Here is a 19,741-nt window from a genome sequence, read left to right as displayed (position 1 = left end):
CAGTCACTGGAGTGAAATAAATAAAAAGGGACGTTTAAGTACTGATATATCGCCATAGATAAGAAAGTTCCGTGTGTTTAAGGATTGGCAAAGCACTGTCCTCCTTGTGTGCTATCATTCGCCAAACTTTCGTTTCGATACCTCGAGCGGTTTAGGAGATATGAGAGATGTTGCGAGTATTTCATTCTCGCGGGCGTGTGATCGGAAGTGAGCGCGCTGCATAGCGCTCGAGATCGGAGGCAGATAGAGACCTCCTCCCAAATCTAAACAAAAATTTAACATGTTAGCTAAATTTCATACGCAGCAACATATGGTGTAATACGCACCAGACGCAAAATCATAGCGACCCCTAATTTTCGTTGCAAACTTTTTGAGTTTTCCATAGTGTCTTACTATAATGTGTACATCACAATAAGTATGACCATTAGCGAGATGATGGGCACTTCGCCACGAAGCTGAAACATAACGCTACAAGTAAGGCAAAAATCAAATGTTTTCAGTGAATAGTTTCTGTAAAATCGTTTGAGAAAGAAAACAGGTTGCGCGCGCTTCGGTTCTGTCTGTGCCGAGCGTCGCCAGTACGGTGTACGCGTCGCAATATGCGCTGGACCCGCGCGACTCGTGTGGAACATGCGTGTCGCTCTGTAGTGTCGTGTCACGACACACGTGCCATACGCGTCTCAATTTGCGCCTAGCCTCGGTTCGCGCGTATCCCCCCGTCGGAGATTTGAGTTCTCCCTCGGGCATGGGTGTGTGTGTTGTCCATAGTCTTAAGTTAAAGTTAGATCAAGTAGTGTGTAAGCCTAGAGACCGATGACCTTAGTAGTTTTGTCCCATAGGAACTTACCACAAATTTCCAAAAAAATTTTGCATGATTAGGTAAAACCTTGGACTCCAGCTACCAGAATGGCTTTTTGGTAAGGAGTACATTCGGAGAAGGCCATACTTCTAAGGCCTTAATTAGCGTGAAAAGTTTAGGTGTTGCAGTTTGTGAACAACATAAAAATACGATTAAAAAACTGTGCAGACCATACAGTCTACGCAAGCGAAGTGGCAGGCGCTCAGCTGGTCTCTATACGTAAATAGAAGTGTCCTGACTGACTGACTCATCATCGCTAAGGACAGAAACTTGAAAATTGAAGAGTCTGTTGATCGTATACCGTTGCAATTGTTTAAGAAGGGATTTTTCGAAGTTCTCTCCCGAAGGGGGTGAAATATGGGATGAAAGGCAGTTTGAAAATTGTCATTATTAAGGTAATTATGAAGCGAGAACTACGAAAATTGGTATTTGGTTTCTCGGTCATAAATAAAGAAACATGTATTTTAGCGTTCTGGGTTAAATAGTTGCCGAAAGTCTTTTTTTTTTCAAAAAACGCATGTCAAAAAAGAGTTTTGCATCACTCTGGTTCCCAAAACACCTGAAGATAGACGTTGACTGTGGATATTGTATCACAGACACAGTCCCTTTGATGTTTTGATGTTCAGAGATGTCACTAAACCCGCCCAAAGATGTAAACATCCATGCATGAACGGCGCCTATTAGACGGAGGTGGTCCCACATCCGATCAGTTCCAGTCATTCCACCAGGAAGGAGGTACACGGCTCGAATTATCTGTAGTTCAAACATGCCTAGACGGTCAACACCGCGGTTCGATCGCGTCGCATTGTTACTTTGTGCCAGGAAGGGCTCTCAACAAGAGAAGTATCCAGGCGTCTCGTAGTGCACCAAAGCGATGTTGTTCGGACATGGAGAAGATACAGAGAGACAGGAACTGTCGATGACATGCCTCGCTCAGGCCGCCCAAGGGCTACTACTGAAGTGGATGACCGCTACCTATGGATTATGGCTCGGAGGAACCCTGACAGCAACGCCAACATACTGAATAATGCTTTTCGTGCAGCCACAGGACGTCGTGTTACGACTCAAACTGTGCGTAATAGGCTGCATGATGAGCAACTTCACTCGCAGCGTCCGTGGCGAGGTCCATCCTTGCAACACGACGCCATGCAGCGCGGTACTGATGGGCCTAACAACATGCCGAATGAACTGCTAAGGATTGGCATCACTTTCTCTTCACCAATGAGTGTCGCATATGCCTTCAACCAGACAATCGACGGAGACGTGTTTGGAGGCAAACTGGTAAGGCTGAACGCCTTAGACACACTGTCCAGCGAGTGCAGCAAGGTGGAGGTTCCCTGCTGTTTTGGGGTGGCATTGTGTGGAGCCGACGTACGCCGCTGGTGGTCATGGGAGGCGCCGTAATGGCTGTAAAATACGTGAATTCCATTCTCCGACCTATAGTGTAACCGCATCGGCAGCATATTGGCGAGGCATTTGTCTTCATGGACGATAATTCGCGCCCCCATCGTGCACATCTTGTGAATGACTTCCTTCAGGATAACGACATCGCTCCACTAGAGTGGCCAGCATGTTATCCAGACATGAACCCTATCGAATTTGCCTGGGATAGATGGAAAAGGGTTTTTTATGGACGACATGACCCCCTCAACCACTCTGAGGGATCTATACCGAATCACCGTTCATGAGTGGGACAGTCTTGACCAACAGTGCCTTGATGAACTTGTGGATAGTATGCCACGACGAATACAGGCATTCATCAATGCAAGAGAACGTGCTACTGGGTATCAGAGGTACCAGCGTGTACAGCAATCTGGAGCACCACCTCTGAAGGTCTCGCTGTATGGTGGTTCAACATGCAATGTGTGGTTTTCATGCGCAATAAGCAATAAAAAGGCGGGAATGATGTTTATGTTGATCTCTGTTCTAATTTTCTGTACAGGTTCTGGAACTCTATGAACTGAGGAGATGCAAAACTTTTTTTGATTTGTGTAAATCATAATTAAAATACTACCACAGCATTTCAAAGCTGCATCTATGACAATTGGTGTTTGACTGGTCGGTTAGAAATTTTAAAAAAAAATACTTGTTTTAGTGTTTTTGGAAACTCAGCCTCTAGAGGAGTGAAACAGGGGAGGAAAATGTTTTCGTTATATTAAAACATTTTGAAATCTAAATGTATGAAAACTGGTATTTCACTTCATGGTTAGAAATAAAGAAATGTGTTAGGGTTTGAAAGCATCTGTGGAAATATAACCAAAAGAACTCAAAAGGCAGGATTAACAAAATCGTCCAGCTATCAAGATCGCTTTTCGGTCAAAAGTACATTCGGGGAAAGACCGTGCTTCTATGGCCTTAATTAGCTTGAATAGTGTAAAAGATGTTGCAATTTGTGAACATAAAAATTCCATTAAAGAAAAAGAAAAAAATCTGCGTAGCTCATACACACTTCACGAGTGAAGCAGCGAACACTGAGCTAGTAATAAATACTGTAAGGCTATAGAGGGATACCCAGGGCACAGAATAAATTTCTATTCGAAAGGTAGTCACTGTTCTTCGATATTCTAAACACATAGCGTCCGAAAATATTTGCGAACCGCCTGTAGTTTACGTAATGTTGAAGCTAATAAGGTATTTAAAAAATAAGGTACGTACCGAACGTCGAGTTTAAAAGCTCGGATCCTCTGTAGTCAAACAGGTAGTAGTACACTGGACCAGCGTCAGACTGGTTGACGACGAACCTCATGGCTGAATCTGCTGGTTCCGCAAAGTATAGGTCAGTTGACATCTGTAAAACAGTGAAAGAACTACCGTATTCATTTCGCACGGCAAACGGAAGAGTATAGATGATCTTTTCTTTAAAATATGAGAATTAATGATTAATTAAGGGGTATTGGTATTGTCTCGGGACTTCACTGTCTCAACTCCTATGTTATTGCCCTTTATGTGTATAAATACAGTATACTAAAAGCCTGGGATATTGTTGAGAGGTAACTTTCCATAAGTTTTCCACATGAAATCAATAGCGTTATAACCTCTTAGTAAAACATTTGTGCGCCTGGCTTAGCAAGTTCATCCAGTATGCCAATGCTTTATCAGAGAATATCAGTAGTGTTCTGTTGTTTGTAGAAAGGCGAGTAACTTGCTCAGAAAATTTATGCGTGGCGAAGTGACAGACTGCAGTCGCTAATGACAGAATTAATTGCCAATACGACACAACAATAACTATGTAAGGGCTACTATAGTGCTGTACCCATTATTGTTATTGTTACTATAACTACTATTAGTATTAGTGGCTGTGGTCAGACACAAAGCACTATCAGCCTAAATTTTTCCAATTCCTGCCAGTTAAAAAGTAAGAAGTGCAACAATAAAGTGATTTATGAACAGTAATTATAAGTGCACACGTTTTAACTTGGTTGACTTTAAATAGTGTTGCAGTGTGCAGGTCAAGCAAGTGCCGCAACGGAGAGGAGTAATGCAGGGGAAGTATGTTTTGTAACAAGTGTCTATCTTCATTATGGATAGTTAGCTTTCTTATCTGCGAAGGAGTTATGGGCAGCATTTGCGATGCACCACGAATTCCTTCGTCATTCATTCTAACACTCCCCCCAACACACACACAAACTAAATATCATTCACCTTTCATCATTGTAAAAATACAAGTCTTTCATTCTGCAGATTAGAATGTGGGGGAGGGAAGTGTGGGCAACAGACGGGGGTCTAGTTGGTGTCTTGATTGCGCTCAGGGGTAATGGTCTAAGAAAGGTTGCCAAGCACTTGCTTAGAGTGACCAGTATCGATGCAGTGCTCTTTCACAGCCGACTTGTTGGTCTGTAAGAGTGTGGGTATTTACGCTGTTTCATGAATCGTCTGCCGAATACATTAGCCAGGAAAGATGGAGCGTGAAAATTTGTTTTGGTTTTTACATATGCCTTATCTGATAGTGGTCTTACAAATTGTGAACTCATCTAGAAGAACGGCCGCTATTTCGGCTTGCCGCTTGGAGGTTTTTTCTGCCAAAAATACGTTAGTGCCAATAAACGCATTTTGTTCATCGGAAAGTGCAACCAGTTTTTCGCAGTTCAAGAATCCTCCCTCTCTGGTATTCGACGAATAATCCTGACCTGTCTGCATAGTTTGCTAACGCACACCATGTTCAGAACAACGTAATTATCAAGTCCAGTTTAGTCTTCATGAACATAGTTCCTACTTTGCCCCGAGCACAACACTTTGATTCATGCCCATTAGCGTCCTCTTACAAGTTCCGGCTGGAATACTGTAAACCGCAACTATGTTTTTTTGAGGTGTTCATTTTTCATCACAGTAGTTCTGGAATAGTTGCCTAGTCGTTACATTGACGTAAATACACGTCCGAAAGGACACGGAACAAATCTGAATTCAGCCAATACTTCCCACAAGCACCTGCTGTTCTGTAAGGCCAACAACAAAGGATTTCGTTTCAAGTGACATTCAACGTTTGTTTTAAGCGGATAACAGCATCATCATCTTAGTAATATTCAAAATAATAAGGAAAAATGTAGAACACAGATTACGATGTTTACGGGCAGTAACTTACTTGACTGAAGTGTAGACGCTAGACAGTAGAATAATCTGGCCAAAGTTCTTTCTATAAAAGTCTGTGATGAAGACGGCCATGAAGGGGAACCGGTAGATTCACTCCCAGGTTCGTGCAAGTGGGAGAAGAGGGTAATACAAAAATCGTTCCGGCAACGTTATCATATCACAAACCTCTTGAAGGGTACAGTGTCTTCCTGGCATCCTTCCATTATAAGAATAATGTTTTATCTCCACGCACGATGGTTAACGACTTTACAGGTACACGTCGTTCAAGGTTTCTGAAGCTACCAGGAAAGTTTCCACCAAACGCTACAAAAGTAAGCTGTTGTCACCAGATGCCAAGAGTTATTTGTAAGAAAATTCACGTCTTACACTGAACACTTTATCCTCTGCGAATTGTGAAATACATGTCCCGTGATCCATAACATGTGTTACAGCCAAAATTTTGCCGTTGTGCAATATAATTATGGTTACAAATCCTTAAAAGCTACACTGCCGTAAGCAGTGTCTTTTCACCACAAAGTATGTTACAAAACAGCCACCATAAAACTAGAACTCTCGGGTCTCTTTCTCGGAAAAATTATGTTTGTCGTGACAGGTAAAATGCGAGGGTTGCCTTTTAAGTTTTACAAGCGGCCTGAAATAGCACTGTTAAGGTGTGACATTATATTGTTTTAAAATTTATCGTTTGGTATTGTTCAAACAAAAACATTTAAGAAATTGGCCGAGTAGTTTGTTCAGTCAGCGTTGAGAGAAACAATGTTGTGAAAAAAATGAAATTTTAACGTGAAAGCTTACACTGGATGACATTTTACGACTTCGGTAAAGACCAAAGTCAACAATAATCACTTCGTTCAACATTTGGGAATAAATCACCTTCATAAAAGAAGGTTTACAATTGGTTTCTACGATTTTATTGTGCTGAACGTTCTCATCAACGTGTACCGAAAAATTTAATGAAATCATTTGCTTTTTGCACATTCCCGAGTAGAATTTCATTACGGATCTTGCAAGATCCCCTCATGGTACCAACCGTCCAGAAATGACTCTCCATTTAACTACGAGTCTGTAGAAAGTGGCATAGGCGACACAGAATAGAAAAGATGGTTCCTTTTCACTCGAGACTGCAAAAGATAAGTTAACCCTTTCCTGGATTGCCTTGATGAATCGGCGCTTAGGAATTCATCCTACTCGTTCCCGTAGATCCTTCGTTGATATAGTCCCTTAAAGTAGTTCTTATGGCACAGTGGATTCGTTTGGAGATGCAAGCAGGTGACCGGCGTGGCTATACTATGAGAGTGCAGGTAGCGAATCTACGTGAAATAAATCCCGGGATACCATTACGGTGCATTTACTAATAAACAACGTAAAACAGCTTCCAGTTAAACAGTTGAAACAATTCAACATGAAAGTTAATAAGAACCGAGAGCATGATTACGACATCTACGTACATAGAGTCCGGAAGCCACCGTACGGTGAGTGGTGGAGGGTACCCTGTACCACTACTAGTCATTCCCTTTCCTTTTCCACTCGTGAATAGAGCGAGGAAAAAGGGGGAAAAAACCACTGTCTATATGGCTCCGTATGAGTCCTAATTCCTCATACCTTATCTTCGTGGTCCTAGCGCGCGATGTATATTGGCGGCAGTAGAATCGTTCGGCAGTCAGCTTCAAATGCCGAGTCTCTAAGTTTTCTCAATAGTGTTTCTCGAAAGAACGTCGCCTTCCCTCCAGGGATTGCCATTTGAGTTCCCGAAGCATCTCCGTAACACTTGTGTGTTGCCCGAACCTACCGGTAACAAATTTAGCCGCCGGCCTCTGAACTGCTTCGATGTCTTCTTTCTATCCGACCTGGTACGGATCCCAAACACTCGAGCAGTACTCGAGAATAGGTCGCACCAGCGTCCTATATGCGATCTCCTTCACAGGTGAACCACTTTTTCCTCACGTTCTCCCAATAAACTGAAGTCGACCATTCGCCTTCCCTGCTACAGCTCTCACATAGTCGTTCCATTTCATACCGCTTTGCAATGCTACACCCAAAAATTTAAACGGCTTGACGGTGTCGAGCAGGACTCTAAAAATGCTGTATCCGAACATTACAGGTCTGTTCTTCCTATTCATCCGTATTAACTGACATTTTTCTACATTTAGAGCTATCTGTCATTCATCACACTAACTGGAAATTTTGTGTAAGTCGTCTTGTATCTTCCTACAGTCACTCAACTTCGATACTTCACCGTACACCACAGCACCATCAGCAAACAACCGCAGATTACTGCCCACTCTGCCCACCAAATCATATATGTACGAGGGTGACTCAAATGAAAACCTCAAATATTTTTTTTAAAATATTATTTATTGTGCAGAAGTGATACAAAGCTGTATCTCTTTTCAACATAATCTCCCCCATGCTCAATGCAAGTCTCCAGCGCTTACGAAGTGGATAAATTCCTTTAGAAAAAAAAATCTTTTGGTAGTCCGAGCAACCACTCATGCACCGCATGGTGTACCTCTTCATCAGAACGGAACTTCTTTCCTCCCATTGCGTCTTTCAGTGGTCCAAACATATGGAAATCACTTGGGGCAAGGTCTGGTGAGTATGGTGCATGAGGAAGACACTCAAAATGCAGGTCTGTGGTTGTTGCAACTGTTGTACGGGTATCGTCATGTTGCAAAAGGACACCTGCTGACAGCAATCCACGTCACTTCGATTTGATTGCAGGCCGCAGATGATTTTTTAGGAGATCTGTGTACGATGCACTGGTGACAGTGGTCCCTCTAGGCATGTAATGCTCCAAAATGACGCCTTTTCCTTCCCAAAAGAGAGTCGGCATAACCTTCCCTGCTGATGGTTCTATTCGAAACTTCTTTGGTTGTGGTGATGAGGAATGGTGCCATTCCTAGCTCGCTCTCTTCGTTTCCGGTTGGTGGAAGTGAACCCAGGTTTCGTCCCCATTAACGATTCTTGCAAGGAAGCCATGACCTTCTCGTTCAAAGCGCCGAAGAAGTTCTTCACAAGCATCAACGCGTCGTTCTCTCATTTCAGGAGTCAGCTGCCGTGGCACCCATCTTGCAGACACTTTGTGAAACTGGAGCACTTCATGCACAGTGTGGTGTGCTGACCCATGACTAATCTGTAAACATGCTTCAATGTCATTCAGTGTCACTCGGCGGTTTTCCGTCACTATGACTTCAACTGCTGCAATGTTCTGTGGAGTCACAACTCGTTGTGCCTGACCTGGACGAGGAGCATCTTCCACTGAAGTCACACCATTTGCGAACTTCCTACTCCATTCGTAGACTTGCTGCTGTGACAAACATGCATCACCGTACTGAACCTTCATTCGTCGATGAATTTCGATAGGTTTCACATCTTCACTACACAAAAACCGAATAACAGAACGCTGTTCTTCCCTGGTGCAAGTCGCAAGTAGGGCGGCCATCTTTATACTGATACTGCGACGGTATGTGTGCATCTGCACTATGCTGCCACCTACAAGCCATTCTACACGCTGTTTGTAGCACGCTTATCAGCTTACAGGATAACGGCGTGAAATTTCGATTTGTTATTACAAATTTAAGGTTTTCATTTGACTCACAGAGAACCGCAGCGGTTCTATTACTCTCCCCTGGGGCACTCCTCACGACATCCTTGTCTCTGATGAACACTCACTGTCAAGGACAACTTACTGAGTTCTATTATTTAACAAGTCTTCGAAACACTTACGTATCTGTGAAGTTATTTCATATGCTCGTATCTTCGTTAACAGCCAGCGGGGCACCGTGTTAAACGCCTTCGATAAATCTAGAAATATGGCATCTATCTGTTGCCCTTCATCCATAGTTCGTAATAGAGCCTTCGATTTAATATCGATATATCGATATTTGCTATAAAGTATGCATATACATCTGCGACTTTATTTTCTCCGATACATCGATATAAAAATGGCAATATCGAATGTCTATATTTTTATTTTGGGTTCTATTTTATTCGCAGTTTTTGGTAAATATTTTATGTTGTTTTTTTGAAACTGTAATAGAACATAATGTCACTTTTGCTGTGCAAAGGAGTATTACTACTTTTGGGCTTTCATCACGACCAGTCTTTCCCTCTGTGTCAAGCAAGTATACTGCTGGGTGTGAATGGAATAACAAGATTTCTGATGTAAAGAAATAGTACACCAGTTGCGTTTTCAGAAACAGTTGCTGAAAATAATGAGTCAAAACTAGATGACAAGATTTGTCTTTACGGTGGACGGAGACGTGTGAGCGGAAATGCTGATCTAATCGGCGCTCGGCGCAGCGAACGGAAACTGCAACGTTTAGCTTCGCCACGCAATTTTGACACTACAGCTGCTGGGTCGCTGGCGTTGGCAGAAATAAAAAAACAGAAAGTCGACATGAATTGCAGTTACCATTATTAGCAAAGAGGTTATCGCCAAGCCTGAACGTGCATCTTTATCCTCACAGTTATTGTTGTGAGGGGGATAGGGAGGCTTTTCTCTGCCTCGTGATGGCTGGGTGTTGTGTGATGTCCTTAGGTTAGTTAGGTTTAAGTAGTTCTAAGTTCTAGGGGACTGATGACCATAGATGTTAAGTCCTATGGTGCTCAGAGCCATTTGAACCATTTGGATAGGCAGGCTCCTAGCTTCTTGATGTGTAGAATATTTTAAAACTTAGATATATAGCACTAAAATCTGCAGTATATTTACAATGTACTGGCGATATTTATATAGGGCAGTACGCTGATACTTTTCCGTGGATATATCGATAATTTATTCGACCTATCAAGGCCCTATATTGATGTTTTTAAGTGTCTATATATAGGACAAGTGATATTTTTTTAAAATATCAATAGTCCTAGTTCGCAGTATATTATATCAAGACGAGCAGTATAAAGAATAGACTAGATTGGCGCGTAGCGGTAACCTCGTACATACTTCGTACAACTTCGTAGCTGTTCGTAAGCAATCGGAAGGTGAACAATTTTCAATTGTTATCAGATTTAAAAAATTTATTGTGTAATGGTATTGTTGTGTTAAATCTTTAATTCCAGTTACTTTCCTCTTAGCATCTATTATGCGAAACGTGGGCACTAATAATTAAAATTTATGAAAGAAAAAGTTTGGATTTCACGCCTGTTTTGTTGGGTATCCTACGTACAGGTCACCAGGCAAGATACTTTCTAATGGTTCGCTTACATCTCTTCGCTCCATTGACTAACCATCGCGCAACGTGCTGCATTCATTACCGACGCCAGCATGGGAAACAGTTTCTCACTCTTTGCTGTTGTATTCTGTGATGCTGCTTAAGAGAGCGAATTACTTCCAATCGCTGCAGCGTCCCAATAACACGAAATATTTAGCAAAAAAAATGCTGCCAAAACAAGAGGAGTCTCACAGTCTGCAGAAGAAATATTTAGCATATCTTGATTTTCATTAAACATGGGTCCACAGCTGCGACAAACCGCTTAAACGATTGCGTCCCGCTTATAATTGTCAGTTTCACTTTATCAGTCGTACTGTAGTGCAAATGGAGCGACCGTCCGTTTCCAAGTACGCTTACAAAAAGGACTGATAAGAAATCAGCTATAAAAAATCGTTTAAAAAACTAAGCACAGTGACAAACCAGATCACTAGATATACTAAGGTTTATAAACTCCTCCACTCTGTCCACAGAGGGACCCGACCGACCGACCGACCGACAGCTGTGTCGCGCTCGTCCACCGCTATCGGCTGGGTGCGTTACGGACGGGCGTGGGATCAGTGCAGTTGTTCATATGAGCATCGGAGACTTCGACACGATCTGCTTCGATAAAACGACGTAATCAACAGTTCCTTGCAGCATTACGGTGGAATATGAACAGCGTGTTCCTATTTTCACTGGCCTTCAGATCACGTGGAGACCAAGCGTGTACCCGGTAAACGCGTTCCTTTTGGTATCCCCATAGCGAAAAATCACACAGATTTCGGATAAGGTGATCTTGCAGGCCGTGCTTCTGTAAAATCTCTGGAAATAACATTTTCGTGGAAGGTTTCGTTAAGCAGATCTTTCACTTGGCGAGTGACATGACATGTTGCCTCGTCCTGCATGAAAACAGTGATTTCCACACATTTGTGGTCTTCCAAAGCAGGAATCACCTATTGTACGAATAGGTCTCGATAACGTGCAGACTGGATGCTATACCTGACAGAAATGGTTCAAATGGCTCTTAGCACTAAGGGGCTTAACTTCGGAGGTCATCAGTCCCCTAGAACTTAGAATTACGTAAACCTAACTAACCTAAGGACATAACACACCCATGCCCGAGGCAGGATTCGAACATGCGAACGTAGCAGTCGCGCGGTTCCTGACTGTAGCGTCTAGAACCGCTCGGCCACCCCGGCCGGCTACCTGACAGAGCTTCTGGCTATGTTCTCTTCAAAGAAGACTTAACCGAGAATAAAGCTGCTCGTGAATCAAAAGCACACACCCACATAAGGCGAGCGCAATGGCTCTTCGTGCGCAACACGCGGTTTAAACAGAAATCCAAATCCAGCAGTATATTCACTGCATACTGTGGTGTAAAGTGTACCCCGTCACTCCACCGAACATTGCCCCAGCCACATGTCATCCACTTTGATCCCAGCCAGAAACCGAAGATCAAATTGAGAACGTTGCTGCAGATCATGAGGTTTCAACTGTTGCACCTTCTGGATCTCGTACTGGTACTAGCGTAATATAGACCGCAAAACTTCCCGTACCGTTGACCATGGGATGGACAGTTCTTGTGACACTGCACGAGCACTAGCAATACCAGTTACCGTAACAACAATCTCGTCAATAACTTCCATCGGCACAGGACGCCTTTCTCTTCCAGGGGATATACCAGCTTACCCGTGTTTTCAAATTGTATTATCATCTTCTTTAACCATTTAATAATATCAGACCTTTACTCAGGTCTTTCAGTAGGCGATACTCTCTCAATGTAGCACTACAAAAGCTGCAGTTCACATAGAACAGTTTCGCTAACAGTGCACGGTCTCTCTTCTCGATAGCCATACAGTTCACCCACGCTATGGCTACTCAGATGACAGCGTGGATGTCATAGCCATACAAACAGTATGTAGCTCCAGATTTGCACCTGGTGGCCACAATTATAACTAATTTGTGTTCCAATGTAAATATGTTCCGGATTAGCACATCAGCATATCTACTACGTTTCGTTGCCGTACGATAGTCACAGCCCACACTGAACCTACATATGTGGCTACACGTTAATTAAATCACCAGGTATTTGAAGAGTGTCTACAGCTACTGTGCTTGTGAGTGCGACTGCAAGTCCGAAATTTAAAAGTCGATTGCGATGCTATTTAACAATACACGAAATTTTAAATGTGTTACCTGTGTCCATATAAATGGTGCTGTTGGTATAGGCTTTTATTACAAATGTGACAGTTACACTCACAAGTACAATAGCTCAAGACACTCTTGTAATGCCACATGTGCAAGATACCAGTATGACTTACCTGATTTTTTTTCCATAGTATTGTTTACGAAAGTGCAGTAATTCCTTATTAATCTCAGCAGATTTTATGACTTGGTTTGTCACAGTGCTTAATTTTCAAGTCGTTGTGACGAAATGAATTGTTAACAGTCACTTACGTAAGTGTACGTCAAAATGGCCTAGACCTAAATTGTACAGTAGAACAACAAATAAACTAGAGCTGATTATCACATGTGGAATGCAATCATTTAAACGATTAGCACATCAGTTCTTCTGTAAATACATATATGTATTTTCATTTTGTGACATATTGCACACTCTATCTGTGGAATAAAAGATGTATCTAATCTAAACTCAGAGTCTTCCTGGATAATTTATAGATAATAAGTGTCGTAATACGAATGTGTAACGTCGTCGTCCATGTGAACAACAGTAACTTTTTCCTGTAATAATCCTTAGTCTGCTGTCTTATAACTGTTATCGGCAGTATAAGAGGATTTAGAATTTCTCAGTAGGAAGAAGCAACATGTTATCTTGGATGGAGTGTCAATGGCAGATGTAGCACTACCCTCAGGTTTGTCCCAAGGAAGTGTGTTGAGGTCCTTGCTGTTCATATCGTATATTAATGAGCTGCCAGGGAATGTTAATAGTAACCTCAAACTATTTATAGGTGATGCAGCTCCCACAGGAGGTTCGAGACCTCCCTCAGGGATGGGTGCGTGTGTTGTTCTTAGCATAAGTTAGTTTAATTAGAATGTAAGTCTAGGGACCGATTATCTCAGCAGTTTCGCCCCTTAAGAATTCACACACATTTGAACATTTTCGATGCAGCTATCTGCAATGAAGGACTACGCGAAAAAATCACAGAAATATTCGAATGGATGTTAATAAGTCTTCGTACTCGTGCAAATATTGGCACGTTCCTTTCAGCACTCACAAATGTAAATTTTGCGCATCACAAAATGAAGAAAACAATATCAGTGAACCTCAACTGAATCAATCAACTATTACTAACGTCTCGGACTAACAGTTTGTGGGTATATTAGTGGATTGATCACATAGGCTCAGTCGTTCATAAAGCTTCGTTTCATTGGTTGGTTACTGCAAGACCGCAATGTCTTTAAAGGAGATTGTCTAAAAAACACTCGTGTGACCTACATACCATATCATTCAAGTGTGTAAGTGTCGATATCAAGCAAGATACAAATGAGGACAGCACAAATGTCAACGTGTTTGTTTGATTCACGAGGAAGTGTCACAGAGATGCTGAAAAACGGAACTCACTGACGCTTGAAGACCGATTGAAGACCGCCAACTATTCCGTTGAAAGCTGTTTACAAATATTCGTTTTATAAATTGAAACGCCTTTTTCTTGCTGCCGTGTATATTTATTTATAGTCAAGACACGTTTCTCACTTTATACTAACGTATCTTTAGTGGATTTAATCTGAAATTGTACTGTGTTGTTTATATATATATGGTACTTGAAGATTAGAAAACAACTGAATGTAAAATTTTTACGTTTATAAATTATTACTTACAATTTTTCGTCTTAAAGGCCGAAATCTGATTTTCCTCTCATCTAATTTTTCATTAGCGGTAGCACTGTCACGTCACTCAAAAATCGACACATTTTCTTTTGTCATTTCATACTTCGTAAGCTGACTGGAGTAGACCCCACTACTGGTCTGTCATTAACTGCAGATTTTTGTTACGAGAATTATGAACGATCTCTGTATGTTCACTTGGTGTTACTTGTTACTTGTTACTTTTCTTAAGAGTTGCCAACCTAACTACTGTTTCTTCTCTCTCTCTCTCTCTCTCTCTCTCTCTCTCTCTCTCTCTCTCTCTCTGTGTGTGTGTGTGTGTGTGTGTACTTGCGTGCATTTGCACCTACATGAGTTTAAGTTGTTTTTTCAAGAGAATTAAACAATTTGTTCAGATATTACGGAAAAAACAAAATTTTATAATTCCATATTAAATACACTGCAGGTGCCTTAATGTAGAAGGCGAAACACATGTGAAACGTAGATACTAAAGACAGAAGCAAGAAAACGGCGTTTCAACTTGTGAAAGAAATATTTATATACTTGCTGGGGATAATGGCCACGCCAAAACACTTGGCCAACTTACAAAATTTCAAGTATCTGTATTGAAGAATCTAGGCGCATACTACAAACCGCTTCGTGCCGCGCCCTTAGGGACTTCGAAGGTAAGACGTGACTTATTACTGAACTGACAGAGGCAATTTAACAATCTTTCTTCCCAGTGCTTTATACGCGAATGGAACCGGAAGTCTAATATAATGGGAAGTGCCCCCTGCCCTGCACTTCGCTATGATTTGCAGAGCACAGTTGTACATGTTATTCAGTGGGTGACACCTGAATCATGGAATGACACGAATTGTGGGAAGTCGCATGACGCTGTTTGAGTCCGTCAGCAAGTGAGGTACGTACGTTGACCAGGGCTTGCCCATCGGCCACGGTGATGTTCTCGTGTCCGAAGTAGAAGTCGTGCATGCTGAGGGCGGCTGCAGAGCGTTCCTCGGCCGTCGGCAGGTGCAGCAGCGGCGCCACCGCCAGCTCAAAGTTGTCGTTCAGCTCCTGCAGAGACGCTGGCTCCGACAGGTACGCCTTCTCTGCAAGGCAAGGAATGAAGGTCGTGATGGAATTGGTCAATGGGACACTATTATTTCGTATACAACGCGAAACATACAATAAGGTCACCATCCGATTTAGTGACTTTCTCACACAACACTTTTTTTTTTTTTTACATTTGTCAAAGAGCTGATGGTAAAGTATAATTTGTTTGTATTGGCTCTGAGCACTATGCGACTTAACTTCTGAGGTCTTCAGTCGCCTAGAACTTAGAACTAATTAAACCTAACTAACCTAAGGACATCACACACATCCATGCCCGAGGCAGGATTCGAACCTGCGACCGTAGCGGTCGCTCGGCTCCAGACTGAAGCGCCTAGAAACGCACGGCCACTCCGGCCGGCAATTTGTTTGTATTCAAATGTTAAAATGTGTAATGGAAAGTAGTTTCAGATAGGACACTGTACCACAAAAGATCATACATATTTCATAATTTTGAAAATTTATATAATGATTATTGTTATTTCAATAATTTTTATAATCACTTATAACATTTATATCGTCAGTTATAAAGTGTGCATGAAATTGTCTTTGCTTGTATAGATCAGTTTAAAACAACATTTTGGTATTCCTAAATACAGGGTTGGGCAAATAAAAATGGCTCGCAGAAAAGAGTTCCAGGGCACAAAGAACCACACAAGAGGAAAGGAAATACAGAACTAATCTGACTACAGCAGATGTTGAAAGGGACCATCATTCATCTCTTAATACTTTTGGGCCCTGGGCAGCAAGTTACTGAAGGCGGATCAAAGCTGAAATGCTGAACTTGCTGCACTCTCGTCCGAAATGTTCTGCTGCAGTTTTGAAGACTGGTGCTTTTGCAATACACCTTACACTTGATGGCTCCACACACAAAGTAACCGCGCACTGACAGATCTTGTGTCCTGGATGGCCAACTAGCGCAGCGACCAGGTTGACCTCTGCTAACAACTTCGTCAGGCGTGAAAATTGTGTAAATGTGCTCCGATGTTCGACCGGCTGTGTGGCCAGTTGCTCCATCCTGTTGGGGTGTGGTTATATACATTCATTCACGTCCAATTGTATCCACCCTTCCGGGCCACTTTTATTTGCCCTATCCTGTACATCGCTGACCTCTTTGCCCTTTTCTGCGCATGGAGCAATTATCATTACGTCACAAACCTGAAACAAGCGCCCGCCATCTTATATTGCCCAAAACATTAGGTTCATCCCATTTATACCTCCACGGTTCACCGCGGTCATACTTCTCCGTGATATCACTCTGACGTGCTCCTGCCAAGTTTCGACCGCTGGGGATATCTACCGACTTTTGTGGTCGCCTCCCAAATAGCATCTGGTACTTTGCGTCGAGACGTAGTTGTTTCGTCAAAAATGCCAGCTTGCGCCGGTTATGGCTGTACTAACCGATCCGATCGTAATCCAAAATTTACAGGAGTCACATTTCATTCATAAGTGGAGCTTTTCAAGCAATATTTTCTTTTCTATACATGAATTATAGTTCTGCTGTTTTCTTTGTTTTCTTTCCTGTGTTTTTCATTGTATTCCAAACGCTCAGGCGTCCGAAACACACTGTCGATGGCCTCGTCTCCGCACAACACAAGGCTACGTGAGCTCGCTGATTGTTGGTTCAGTAACTCATTCCCGGAATTCCTCCCGCCGATAATTATTCATTGTTCATATTTCCTCCCTCTTTAAAAGAGATTCTGACTAGAATATTAGCAGACAGCGGTCATATGTGTATGTGTTCTGTGTGTATGATTGTATGAACGTGAGTGTGTGCTTTGCTTCCTTTCAGAAGAAGGCTTTAGCCGATCACACTTTTTGTCGTGCCTGCCTGCTGCTCGGCCTGTGAGTAGCAATCTAACCGCTTCACCGTAACGTTTCTCTTTGACAACTCTTCCTAATTCACAGAAGACTGTAATGTGTAAATGGTGATGACTACGAATTACTAACATCTGTCTTTAATTAAAAATCAAAAATACTAATAAATTAACTACATGGAGTCATTTTTACAAAAAAATGTTGATAGAGAATAACTAGTTCCACATCATTATGATTTACCACGCAAATGATACAAGGAATATGAAACTAACTAACTAATTAATTATTTATTGTTATATCACAAAGCATGGTATAGAGTCCTATACGTTGAAAGCCTCAAAATGAAATTCAAAAAAGGCAGATGATCAAAGTGCATTCCAACAGTGATATGATTGGCTATTCCTCAAAACCTGACAGCTGCTGACGAGAAATATTCCGGAAAAAGAAGCAAACAGGCTACTAATCGAAAGGTAGGCCTATGTGTAGCACGGGCTAGACTAACACTACTAAAAAAGTGACTCACAAGCGTGTTGATCGAAAATATTCGTTTTATGCGCCCTATGCGTTTGAGAGTGTATCCTTAATCGTATTTATAGCATTTGGCCATGCTGTTTAGAAAATTATATATTCGCATAGTATAAGATTTCAAAGTGAAGAGATATGTAAACTACAGTGAAACTAATGCACTAACAATCTAATAAAACAAGAACTCTACTCTGCATGGAGATACATCTCTGTGCAGTTCTGTTTCTTTGACATTTCAATAATCGTTCACTTTGTTGATATGCAAAAGATACGATAGCATGCCTTGCGTCTTCCCTCATCGCACACGTCTGTGGGCTAGCAAAGAACAAGTAGGCAAGTTTCTTTGCAAACGTGAACATTAAAAATATTGTGCATATGAGATGAAAGCTGAAAATGTAACGAACAAGAAGCAATACCAGTAAGCAAACAAGCATTGGTTTCGGGGTTCCATCTTCATTTTCTACTGATACAAATGCAATAAAAGTGGAATTAAATGGATTAAAAAAGACAGCTTTTCACATCACTTCCTTCTCTTCTTGGTTATTCGAAATATATCAACAAAAAACAAGTTACACTAACGAGGCCAAATGTGTCGTGTTACTAGATCAAATACGTATTTAAGAACAGAAAAAGATCGAAATTGCCTTCCTCACGCTATGATATTCATGTAAGCACTGTAATTTTTAGTATTTAAAACAGTTGTTGCGTGCACATGACAGAAACAGTGAACAAGAAACAATCATAAACAGTAGTCTATTAATGTTTTGGGCCGTTTAAAATGACGGCAGGTTCAGCCCACTCTGACTCCAAAACAACTTTTCAGCGTAAGTCTGTAACGCCATTTTCCTTCCTTTTTTTGCTCACGCTACTTACACCACTGCTTGTGGGGGAGCAGCAAGTGGAGACTGTCAATTCATTCCTGTATCTGAGTAATGAGATGACAGAAGATGCTGCACCCAGAGAAAACGTGAAGAATCGCATAAAGAAGGCAAATGCTTGCTTCACACAACTGTATCCAGTATGGAGAAACAGAAACATCACGTGCAGAGCCTCACAACTAGGTGTCTTCGGGGTATAATTACCAGCTGGTGGCCCGAAAAAAATAAGTGATGAGGATCTCAGGAGAAAAACAAGCCAGACACTTATAGAAGAACAGATACGTGAAAGAAAGTAAAGATGGCTTGGGCACGCATTGAGAAACCCAGAGAGAGCAATAAAAAAGAAGATATTGGAGTGGAATCCCTAAAGAATGATAATGAGAGGCGGGCCTAGAGATACATGGAAGTGGACAGTGAAAGGGCAAACAAGGAGAGTGGGCTATATCTCGGCGGAATTGAAGAAAATGGCCAAAGACAGAGATGGATGGCGAGTTCTTTTGGATGCCCTATGCCCCCATAAGGGCCAAATGAATTAAGTCAAGTAAGTATTCAGGATGAAGTAACTCATGCATTTATTTCTTGTTGGTCTCCTAAGTAGTTCGCTATGCCACAGCTGTTGATTAGGCCTACTGGACGGAAGATTTTTAAAATACTAGAAAATGCTGAAAGGTACGATGAAGCTGCTGTTATGGCTGCTTATTTGAATTAACTGCGATCAAGAGTGACAAAAACGTTTTTTACTGCAATCTTCATCCACCGTTTCAATTGTGCACGGTCTATCACAAGTCGACTAAAAAAAAACGCAGAATTTTCTTCCCTGACTTTGAATAGTCTTGCTGCTTTTTTCAAATCCAACCAAAAGAATCTGGGGTGTAGATGAGAACGTAAGGAAATGATTACCCAAAGTTGTAAAGCGATTGAGTTCTACATATTTGGTGAAAACCTCATGTTGC

At 41.8% G+C, this 19,741-nt stretch overlaps 1 protein-coding gene across 1 annotated transcript in view; it reads right to left on the bottom strand.

The window, feature by feature from the left end:
* Positions 1 to 19,741, bottom strand: part of LOC126198942 (acetylcholinesterase-like) — a 78,716-nt gene that overhangs the window by 8,926 nt on the left and 50,049 nt on the right. Inside the window, exons 7-8 of the mRNA XM_049935586.1 lie at positions 15,385 to 15,566; positions 3,515 to 3,647 (exon numbers count right to left, since the gene is read on the bottom strand). Coding sequence (XP_049791543.1) covers positions 3,515 to 3,647; positions 15,385 to 15,566 — 315 coding nt within the window. The remainder of the gene's footprint in view (positions 1 to 3,514; positions 3,648 to 15,384; positions 15,567 to 19,741) is intronic.

This window comes from Schistocerca nitens, chromosome 8 (genome assembly GCF_023898315.1).
Source record: "Schistocerca nitens isolate TAMUIC-IGC-003100 chromosome 8, iqSchNite1.1, whole genome shotgun sequence".
NCBI lineage: Eukaryota > Metazoa > Arthropoda > Insecta > Orthoptera > Acrididae > Schistocerca > Schistocerca nitens.
Note: the sequence above shows the minus strand (reverse complement) of the source record. Positions and strands in the feature narration are given on the sequence as shown.